The 11,532-nt window shown below is 37.8% G+C and overlaps 2 protein-coding genes across 2 annotated transcripts; both read right to left on the minus strand.

The window, feature by feature from the left end:
- Positions 1–1,241: 1,241 nt before the first annotated feature.
- LOC120571928 (cathepsin S-like) lies at positions 1,242–3,745 on the minus strand. The gene is made up of 8 exons (XM_039821080.1): positions 3,707–3,745; positions 3,112–3,239; positions 2,682–2,804; positions 2,398–2,547; positions 2,060–2,284; positions 1,801–1,966; positions 1,589–1,691; positions 1,242–1,410 (listed from the first exon to the last, which is right to left on the minus strand). Exons 1-8 carry the CDS (start codon positions 3,714–3,716, stop codon positions 1,311–1,313), a joined length of 1,005 nt encoding a protein of 334 aa, XP_039677014.1. The 5' UTR covers positions 3,717–3,745; the 3' UTR covers positions 1,242–1,310.
- LOC120571929 (procathepsin L-like) lies at positions 3,743–10,978 on the minus strand. Its single transcript, XM_039821081.1, has 9 exons — positions 10,853–10,978; positions 9,931–10,051; positions 9,118–9,240; positions 6,586–6,738; positions 6,265–6,489; positions 5,825–5,990; positions 4,749–4,854; positions 4,499–4,627; positions 3,743–3,763 (listed from the first exon to the last, which is right to left on the minus strand). The coding sequence occupies exons 2-8, from the start codon at positions 10,048–10,050 to the stop codon at positions 4,528–4,530; spliced, it is 993 nt and encodes a 330-aa protein (XP_039677015.1). The 5' UTR covers position 10,051; positions 10,853–10,978; the 3' UTR covers positions 3,743–3,763; positions 4,499–4,527.
- Positions 10,979–11,532: the final 554 nt, after the last annotated feature.

Genomic DNA, 11,532 nt, shown 5'->3' on the forward strand with positions numbered 1-11,532 from the left:
TGCCACAATTGTTCCCCCCCCCTTTTACTTTTTCCTCACTTTAAAAAAATGATAGGATCAACTTCTTGAAGTCTGTCTTAAAACAATACTCAATACCCATGTGTACATTGAAAAAGGTTTTGCTTGCTGTAATCATTGCTCCTGTTCATACTGGCTGTTAAAACATCCTTCTTAACCTGCTTCTAATGCAAGTGATTTCTGTGCAGAAATACATTCAAAAGTGTATCACATGCTAATGAGGCTTCCAACATCTGAGCTAGACAGATTAAGGGGTTGTCTACTAAAGTAATTTCGTTAGTTAGGACATGTTCTTTGTGTTGCCTTTACTTCACTGCAGCAAGGAAACAAAGCACACCATTTTGTGCTAAGTGGGGATATGAGCTTATTCAACTCCAAATGCTGAAGCCTCATTAACTTCTATCTAGAGCTGGGCAATATATCGATATTATATCGATATCGTGATATGAGACTAGATATCGTCTTAGATTTTGGATATTGTAATATGGCATAAGTGTAGTCTTGCTGGTTTTAAAGGCTGCATTACAGTAAAGTGATGTCATTTTCTGAACATACCATATTTGCCTTTATTCACATTACTGATGATTATTTATCTAAAATGTCAGTGTAAATATTTTGTGAAAGCACCAATGGTCAACACTACAATATTGTTGCAGTATCGATCGAGGTATTTGGTCAAAATTATCGTGATATTTGATTTTCTCCATATCGCCCAGCCCCCCCCCCCCACACACACACACACACACTTTGTCCCTTATCACTTTAATTTGAAGCTGTAACAAAAAGGTTGGCAAGTCGACTTTACTTTGAATTGAAGGGTGTCAAACAGAACCATGTGGGAACCATTGATCTAGTGCAGTTTCTCAACAGTTCAGAGTGGTCTATGCTGGGGGTCTGTGAATGCTATTTGCAGCAGCCAACTTATGGCATTTAGTTAATTTTGTATGGGCTTCAAATGTGTTGAAAATAAAAGCTAATGAACAAGTTGAGAGAAAGAACTTTTGAGCACATCTACATTCTTAGTGAAGAACAAACCACTGGCTGGCCTGCTTTACTTATATTCCAGATGTTGTCAGCAGACTAAATGACTAAACATTTGGCTTCGTTTACAAGTGAAGTTACAAATGTTTAGCTAAGGATGCTAGTAGTTTCCTCTTCACTGGTTCCAGTACTCAAAAAAGGTTGAGAACCATTGATTTATTCATTAAGTTATAAAAAGCAAATCAAGTTAAGGATCAAGCTGTTTATTTAAAAATGTCCCAACCACTGTTGAGAAACATACATCCTAAAAATCACATGAAGGGGAAACAAGCATAGAGAGCGATGCCACACTGGTTGTGTCTGTTCCGAGCCATCTTGATGTAGCCTCCCTCTCCGTAGTGTAAACCCCAACTACAATTGAAGAATGTTTAAATTAAACCCTCCAATGAATCAAGAAACATTGATATACAATCCTTCCCATTTTCAAAAATTCACATTGTGACACACACACACACACACACACACACACACACACACACACACACACACACACACACACACACACACACACACACACACACACACACACCTGTTTTTGACCAGCCAGTAGTCCTGTCCGCCCTCAGTGCCATACCCCACAGCCAGCACTCCATGGTTCACATTGTGGGTGCATGTGTGGTCCCTGTACACACCTGTGGGGCCACACAAAACAGGTGGAGAGTAAACTGAGGTCAGATCCAAAAAGCAAAAAAAATATGTTAGGAACTCACTTCCAAGATTAGATAAGATTAAACTAATCACCATGACTGTAGAAGACAAACTTGGGCCTGGTGGCATCAATTGCTACAGAGATGGGGCCGATGCTAGCTAGAGCTTCCCTCAATGCAAACTCATCCCCTTTTGGTAAGAAGGTGTAGCCCGAGCAGTTAGCAGCCCGATACCGTGGGTTATACTTGCATGGACCACGCTAAAAAGAAAGCGATGTACAGGGAAGTTGATAGTCAGGGTTTAACCACAGTAGACCGCAAAGTTGAACATATGCATCGTATCGAAAACTCACCTTGCCAACGTAAGGGTAGGCTGCATTAGAATCTATGCCTTGGTTTTTAATGACGTATTGGAAGGCATTTGTCATGAAGCCACTGTGGCACCCGTGGTTGCCAAATTTTATGGAGCAATCCAACAGGTTTTGAGTACTGAGGGACATGAGGACGCCTGAAGTTTTTTTGAGTTGCCCTTCCAGAGCTCCAACTGCACTGAACGCCCAACAAGAGTCACAAGACCCCTAGAAGATAGAAAAGTTGTATATTTAAAGTGTAGACTACCTCTTCTTCAAAATGACAACGAAGTCCTATTGTTTTATGCTAATGTGTACTGATACTTCAGGGTATACCTCACCTGCATTTTGACCTCAGTTACCAGGCCTTCATCCCTCCAGTCCAGTGATGGTGGTAGAGAGGTGTTGACCCTGGCAAAGTTTGAAGGGCCCCTCTCCAGGTCAGAGGGTACAATGGTGCCCATCAACGTGCCAGTGATCTCCTCAGTGGTCTACAAATGAAGAAAACAAAACCTCACCAGTCAGTGATCTCCAAGTTCCTGTTTCCTGTTCCTTTGAGGCTACACATAGAGGTTAAATGAAAAAAAAAAAAAAAAAAAAATGGGGGTGCCTTTAGTCTACCCACCAGGTCTCCCAGGTGGTTCATTGCCAGCTCATAGCTGTCTAAACCCAGGGAGGTTTCCAGGTTATGGACATCAATCATTTTCAAGTTCTCTCTCCATATCTGCCTGCGACCCGACTCCTCAACCTGGAAACACAGCATTGACATTAACCACATGTGATACTTGACAGTTAATTTATCATCACACTCTGATACCAAGAGGTGAATGATTTATAAGCATACTGCATGTAAAAGGAGTTTTCTTCAAAACAAAATTAAAAAAAAGTATTGCATTTATACAGAATTCTAGTAATAAAGGAAGAGACAACTTAAATTAAAATCAAATTCAGTTTGGGTTGACTGGCTATTCATTTAATTCACAACTAACTGCACAAATGCGTCACACATTCTGTTAAGCCACTCAAAAAAAGTTGTTTTAAGACTTTTGTTTTACCTGGTGAGAATATACTTTATTATGCATCTTCTTCCATTGTTCCCAGTGTCGATCCAGTTCTGAATTGATAACGGCCGCTGCAAATCCACACACGATGGTGAGAAACAGGCTCCGAAACATTTTTTGATCTAGGGAAAGAAGAACTTGTGATTGAAACAAAGAAAACAAACGTTTTGATAAAGTGTCCTACATCTGACTTAAGGCCTTGCTCAGCATTGATTGGACATCTGCAGCAGTTCCCATTGAAAGACCACCAGCTGATATCAATTAACATTAAGAAGCAATGAAACTAATACCTGACTAAACCCATAGTTAGTAAAGTGTATGTTAAAGATATTTGTACAACACAAAATCAGTGAAGGCATGTTGTGTGTAGAAAAAAGTTGATGGAAGAAGATGCATTTTAAAAATTGTAGGTTATTTCCAATGAATTTCAGATGTTCACAGTTGATATAATTAGACAAATTTACTGGTAGATGATGCCATACTCTTTCAGGTGTCCCACTTTTTATATTTGGCTATATAGTATGCCATTGCTAGAGAAAACCTAAAAGTAATGTTAGTCATCATCATTTGATGCTAAAATATTACCAACCTGAGGACATGCACCATGCAAACTGCAAACTGCAAACCACCCTAACTGTTTTAGCCACTAGGGGGAAGCAGACACACACTGTAAACACAGCACTTTTATATCATCACCTTTTATCTTGACATGGCGTTTGTTGTTTGCTTATTACACATTCAGCAACATTTTCATTTGGTGTGTATCTCTTTTAGCTCTGCTTTGGTCTCTTATCAACTCCTGGGGAAATATCTATGGGAAATATCTGTTTCTAGCCACTAAATGCTCCACCAGCTAACCATTACAGTCTATGCAGCTGACCTCAGGTTAGCTTAATTGCTAACTGTGCCTGTGTGCTACCAACCGTCAATCACCAGTAGTACCATAGACAAAATATTATTAGTCTATGCTTTGTACACCTCTTTTCAAGATAACAGGCTGATGGTGACAAAAAAAAGATTAGACTGAAAAACTGTATTGACCACCAAGACCAAAAGTAATCCATTACAGAAGAAGTTTATTGTTCTCACCACCTGTGATTATATTAAATAACTTTATTTAGGCTATTAATAAAATACCTCTACAGCAATGACTCCTACTACTATCAATAGTAATATTCCATTCCCATGTCACCCTTACCCCAAAACATCTAATCAAAACATCATTCAGAGAGAATACCAAAGCAGATACAGTAATTTTTAGAATTTAACATTTCCAAAAAAATTTCACCGTGTTTTTGACTTTCAGTCAGGACTGCATCTACAGTTTTAGTGTTACATGTAAAAATACCAAGTGATATTGAATAAATAACCTATATTTTACCAAGATGTTTCAGGTGACAGGTCACAATTTTATAGGGTAGGGTAAACTGCAAAATTGGCAATGCCGCAGAGATTATTCTTGTTTCTGGCCATTCGAATGAAGCCTCCTTCTCCCCACGCAGTTCCCCAACTGGAATCACAAAAACCCTCACATTTAATATTTAATATTGGTCATACATTTCTTTTGACATGTGGGGTAAACACATTTTACAGGTCCTGTTAAACTTTGTAGACAAAAGAGACAACTTCACCTGTTTTTCACAAGCCAGAAGTCTTGTCCTCTGTCTGTGCCATAGCCCACAACCAGGACAGCGTGATTTGTGAACTTTGGGTTGCAGTTGGGTACGCTGTATACACCTGAAAGATAATGTCATTTAGTGGAAATTAAATCCATGTTCTTCTGTCCAGCACTTAGGATGTGCAAGCTTTTGTAGACCATGTTGCAGAGTAGGGCCTTTTGATGCAAGTTCTCAGAAAAAGATCACAAGTTGTATAAAAGAGAAATAACGAAGCAAAAGGAAGTCATACTACTTTAAGCATTGTTTCGTAATTTTTGCAAAACTGAATTTTTTTAAAGTTCTCCATGAGATAAATGGAATGAAAAGCCTGAATATTTTGGGAACCAAATTATATATATATATATATATATATATATATATATATATATATACACACACACAGTCCTACTACTATAAATAGTAATATTCCATTCCCATGTCACCCTTATACCCAAAACATCTAATCAAAACATCATTCAGAGAGAATACCAAAGCGTCTGCTCCTTCTACTATCAATAGTAATATTCCATTCCCATGTCACCCTTATATATACGCATATATACACTGTATAATACAGTATATATCGTAGTATATATATATATATATATATATATATATATATATATATATATACATACACACACACACGTATATATATATACACACACACACACACACATGTATATATATATATATATATATATATATATATATATATATATATATATATATATATATATATATATATATATATATATAAAACATACTGCACATGTCACATTAACCATTAAAAAGTTCTCAGAAAAATTTCACAAGTTGTATAAAAGAGAAATAATGAAGCAAAAGGAAGTCATACTACTTTAAGCATTGTGTTTCGTACTTTTTTGCAAAACTGAATTTTTTTAAAGTTCTCCATGAGATAAATGGAATGAAAAACCTGAATATTTTGGGAACCAAATAATATATATATATATATATATATATTATTTTTATAGATTATATGCACATGTCACATTAACCATTAAATATACAGAAGCCCCCAGCTTCACCTCCTCTGTAGAGATGAAAAGATTGCAGCATTGCGTTGACGGCCACAGCAACCGGCCCCACCGATGCCACTGCAGTCTGCAGAGTCTTCTCATCTCCCCGTGGGAGGATGTGATAATTAGAGCAGTAGCCGGCCTTTCCCTTGACAGAATAACGACATTTCCCGTTCTATAAATAAGACAATTACACACGCTTTGTCTTAAAACTGTTTAGCAGATATTCTAAAAAATACTGAACACATCCAAACTGTAATGATGTTATTGAAAGAAAGACAGACAGAGAAAGAAAGAAACAAAGAAGCAAGCATGAAACAAACGAATAAACAAGAGAGAAAGAAACAGACAAACAAGAAACAAACAAACAAAATGCCAGCAAATAATCAAATAATCATCCAGCCAGTTAATTTAACAATAAAAGCTGCTTGACTTGTGCTGAGGATGACCTGGTGTTCGTAGGGGTAAAAGCGCTCTGAGTCTACGCCTCGGTTGCGGATGATGTAGCTGAAGGATTTAGAGATGTATCCTCCTCTGCAGCCGTGATTTCCATCATTGGTGCTACAGTCCACCAGGTTCTGTGGGCTCAGGGGAACAAGGACCCCTGTTCTCTTCTTCATCTGGCCCTCAAGAGCTCCCAAAGAGCTGAAGGCCCAGCACGACCCACATAACCCCTTGAAAAAGAGACATGATGTTTATAGCCACTAGTTTATTTATCAGGTTGTTCTCATTTCCGCATTTTAAAATAGCTATCTCAACTTATTGCTTACCTGGTTTTGAACTGGACTGACCAGGCCGTTCTTCCTCCAGTCCACACTCTGAGGTGTCGATAAGCCACTCACGCCCTTAAATGTGCCATTTCTGAAATGAATAGGCTCCTCCCGCTTCAGGCCGTTCAGCTTCTCATTGATTTCCTCAGATGTCTTAATAGAAAGGAGGGCTGGTAAATATATGAAATGCACATAAAGGAAATTTGAAAGGTCCCATGGCATGAACATTTCAGTTTATGAGTTTTTTTTAACATTAATATGAGTTTCTCTAGCCTGCCTATGGTCCCCCAGTGGCTAGAAATGGCGATAGGTGTAAACCGAGCCCTGGGTATCCTGCTCTGCCTTTGAGAAAATGAAAGCTCAGATGGGCCGTTCTGGAATTTTGCTCCTTATGAAGTCATAATGAGCAAGGTTACCTCCCCTTTCTCCGCTTTGCCCGCCCAGAGAATTTGGCCCACCCATGAGAGAGAGAGAGACATCATGGCCAACAAGCAAAGTGGCAGTGGGTCAAGGCCACACCCCCACCCTCCACCTTGCCCCCCCCAATAGCATTTAAAGCTACAGACACAGAAATGGCACATCCTAAGGAAAGCTCATTGTGGGACTGGCTCTAGCAGCTGTAATTCTGCACAAAGGCTGAGTTTCGGGAAAGAGACTTCAGATACAGTATTAGGGGACCACTAAGACCTATATAAAAGCATCCAAAGAGCAGCATGTCATGGGACCTTTAAAATGTCAAAGATTAGTGATGGTTTCTTCAGCAGTGCTCTTGCTGACTTTTAACAGTTTTAACATTGCAATAATGCGTACTTAGGCCTACAGCAGTTTAACGACATAATGAAATACATGAGAGCATTACAGCGTGCTACAAAAATTAACTTTCTTCTATAAGTTCCTCTCAAAGGTTTTGCACTGAAACAGCTCTACTCATATGATCATATACGATGCTGGTTCCTCCAACCTCCCAGTCCCCCACCAGGCTATGACTCTATTTAGAAATAGTTGTAGTCTCACATCTTTGGACAAAGTTTTTGTATTGCACATGGTGTCCCTAAGCCTTGGTGACACCAACAAGCAATCATAAAATGAACCACAAGTTCCTCTGATTCTCATCAAATTTAAACTTCTGCCTTTAGGAGAAAGACAACAAAACAGAAAATGTTTCTATTTTATTCATTAGAACGCCACACCAGGTCCATCGTCTCACATCTTCCCATTTTTTTGCTGTACAATCCCGCTGTGTTGGTGTCAGATTTGACTCTTGCCGTAATTTGATAAATGATAACAACTCTGTAAAACTTTCTTTTTCAAACAATTAAAAACATTTTAGCTGTCCTCACATTTATTTCCAAAGCAACTAGCCTACAACACAATATCCTTTGGTTGACATGAGTCCAAAAGCTCAGATGTGTCCTAAACATTTCTACCAGGATCCTGCAGAGAGTTGACACGTCACACCCATCCAGGGCGTCACTGCTCAGGCTTCCTGTCGTCTCCATTGTCAAAATAAAACCCTCCTTCTTACTATATATTCCAGTGCAGCCTCATAAATCCCCTTCTTTTCAAGCTTTTAACTCTCAAACCTTTATTAAAAAAATCTGTCTGTAATAACAAATGTGCCTCTTATTTATATGCCATGATTTTACACTGCATTTTCTTTCATTTTGCTGTACTTGCATTCTGTGCACAATATTTTGTGAAATTATTACCAGACGCGACAGCCACGCTGGTATTGTTTTACTCAGATTAAAAAGAACTGAATTGAAAACAAGACACAACCTTTTGTACCACAGTAGTAGCCTACTGTTATTCTATGTATTCCAGACATTATATAAACTAGTTTGTGTGTACATATTTGTTTATGTAAATGTATTAGCCTTCCCAGATGTACTCTACTTCATAGTAGTCCAGATTGGCCCAGACATACTGGATTAAATTAATTAGATTGTATAGTGCTAAATGTGCAGCTCAAAACTAATAAATAACACATTGAAGTTATAAATAACATGTTGTACATTTTCTTCTCCTAACAGATGCGAGTAATGTGAAGATTAGCTTGGTGGAAGTCGAGGTGGTTGTCTTTATTGACCAGAAATACTGCTAACCAGGTAAATATGTAATTCTTGTTTTCTTTCTGACTGAGCGCCACTGGATTTAACTAGTTCAAACCCACTGCAACTCCCTGCCAAGCAACAGCCGAAAAACCTCCCTGGGTTATTATTAATCATCTGTAATATGATGCAAGCAAATAAGTATTTGAATGAGCATCAACATATTTTTGGTAGTTATCTTTGGATTTATCTCAGTCATTATGCTGTGACAAAAAACAAAATGATCTGCATGGCTAAACCTACATTCATACTTTGATACATCCCTGCACAGTTTTGACTATTTGCAATAAAGCCATTAGAATGTTACTGATGAATTACTCCAGACTAAGATGTAAGGCATTTAAGTCTGTCTTATTTAGGATTGAGGTTTTCTGGGCAGGAGACTGAAAACCCAAACTGTTGCTTTGGAGCGGATTCCTACCATGTCAGCCAGATGATTGAGTCCCATTGTGAAGCTTTGTTTTCCTGCTGAAGCCTCCTGGTTGTGTCTCAACACCAACTGCATGTTCTTCTCCCACACTGCTCTCCTGAAAACGATCTCAGTCTGAAACAAAAACACTGACTTAATGATCTGAGGGTATACAGTATGGGCTGAAATATGTGCCACTAGAAACTGAATTTGAATCATTTGTATTTGAATTGCTAAACTTGAATTATTGTATTGAAAAACTGAATTTGAATCATATAATTTGAAATTGTATTGTTTAATTTGAATCATTGCATTGAAAAACTGAATCTGAATAGTATAATTTGAAATTGAATTTATTCGTTTGTAACTGAAGTCCAATAAAATTTGATCCTCACTGAAAATTCAACTCTCTATATATCTTCACATTCAGCTATGGAGTCCTGTGTATCTGCGCCACTGAACTCTACCTATCGATCTGCGTTCGATTGCTCTTCCTTCATCCTCAAACTACCCGGATGTCTGTCACAGTAACTTGATATTGAATTTTGAGAACTGAATCTGAATTGTGAGAACTGAATGTGAAGATATATAGAGAGTTGAATTTTCAGTGAGGATCAAATTTTATTGGACTTCAGTTACAAACGAATAAATTCAATTTCAAATTATACTATTCAGATTCAGTTTTTCAATGCAATGATTCAAGTTTAGCAATTCAAATTCAAATGTAAATGATTCAAATTCAGTTTCTGGTGGCACATATTTCAGCCCATAATACAGTAGGTGTGTCTGTGTATGATGACGAAGACAGAGAAATGGTTTCCATACTTGATTTTCAGAAACTTTGCCATGTTTGATTTTCCACTCTTCCCACTCTTTATTTAAGGCAGACCAAGAGTGGCCCAGAACTAGAGAGACCAAAAGCAACACACCACACAAAATGTGCATCCTGCAGAGGAGAAAACAAAACTTGTCACATTACTGTATACAGTATGAGCAGACATGACCCTTGTGTAATTCTTACTAGAACTGAAACGATTAGTCGACTAATAAACAAAAATAGAAAATATCTTCAGGTTTTCAGTTTTCTGTTGGTTGGACAAAACAAGCAATTTGATGTTTTGTATTTTTGTTGGACCTAAATGAATCATATTTAAATATATTAAAGTATATATACTAGAAGCAATACTGCTGTTAGCCTAGAAAATATCCACCAAGTGTTTCTTTTCAATTGTACAATGTTGATAAACCCCCATATTCTGACAAAAAACACTGAGGACAAAACCTCAGTGTACTGTAGCCGAGGCCTTAAAAAACCAATGGTGAGTTGCAGCCCTACCCAATTCTTACAAAATATGCCCCATAGCATCAGTCCCTGCTGACTGGCTTCTTACTGATAACTTTTTGCAGCAAAGAAATATTCACATATGCACATTAATCTATATTAAAGACTATTATAGTATGTGTACAGTGCTAGCCTAGTCTAACAACAACAACAACATTATATTATACTGCATTTAAGATTTAACACAGAGCAAATTAAGCCTGTTAAACTTTGATTTGAAAGCAGGAAATGCAGCAGGCTGTTTTCTAGCATTGCATAAGTCTAAAAAAAAAGCTTAGCAAATTGTTTCTAGCCTTTTCATCCACAACATACACACACCATATAGCCATTAGCGTTTGATCTCTGCTCAGAATATGAGCCTAAGTAAACCATCTAAGTGCATTACTAAGAAGAGTTAGCATTCACCTTGTTGCAGAATAATCAGCAGGGTTATTTTGTCCCAGCAAGAAAGTGCACCCGTTTCTAGCGGACTAGAGAACCTTCACGCTTAAAAGAGGAAGTATAGTTTCCTCATACACACGCTGTTGTTGTTTTTTCACTCTCTTTTTCAGTGCATCTGCTCTCTGGCTCGTCATGTGAAACTAATTTACAACCAGCTGCTGGGGCCCAAAATACAACTACAGTACCAGAGCTGAAAGTGACAAAAGTTACGTGATTAAAGTGCTTTTTGAGGAAAATACATGTGAAAAGAAAGCTGTGAAAATAAATGTTTAGTACTCCATTTAGAAATAATTTGGTAAATCCACAGATGATTCGTGATCATAAAACTGTGATAAATTGATAGAAAAGACCATCCATCACCATTTTCTAGGTCAGTAATAATCACTTCAACAACTCGCTGAATTATGTTTGACATTGTCACATGGGCTAACCTTGTTATTTGGCAAACACAAGAAACCACAAGTCACATTTACTGCTAATGATGCACATTTCTCAGTTTGTTATGAGAGCTTCAACTTTCTGAGGAAAAGAAACTTCCTCATCAAGGCTCTTAGGGGTGGGAATCTTCACTGGTCTCACGTTTCGATTACGATTATCCTGTAAACGATTTGATATGATTCAATATCGGCAGTCAGATATATATG

Source organism: Perca fluviatilis, chromosome 13, assembly GCF_010015445.1.
Source record: "Perca fluviatilis chromosome 13, GENO_Pfluv_1.0, whole genome shotgun sequence".
Lineage (NCBI taxonomy): Eukaryota > Metazoa > Chordata > Actinopteri > Perciformes > Percidae > Perca > Perca fluviatilis.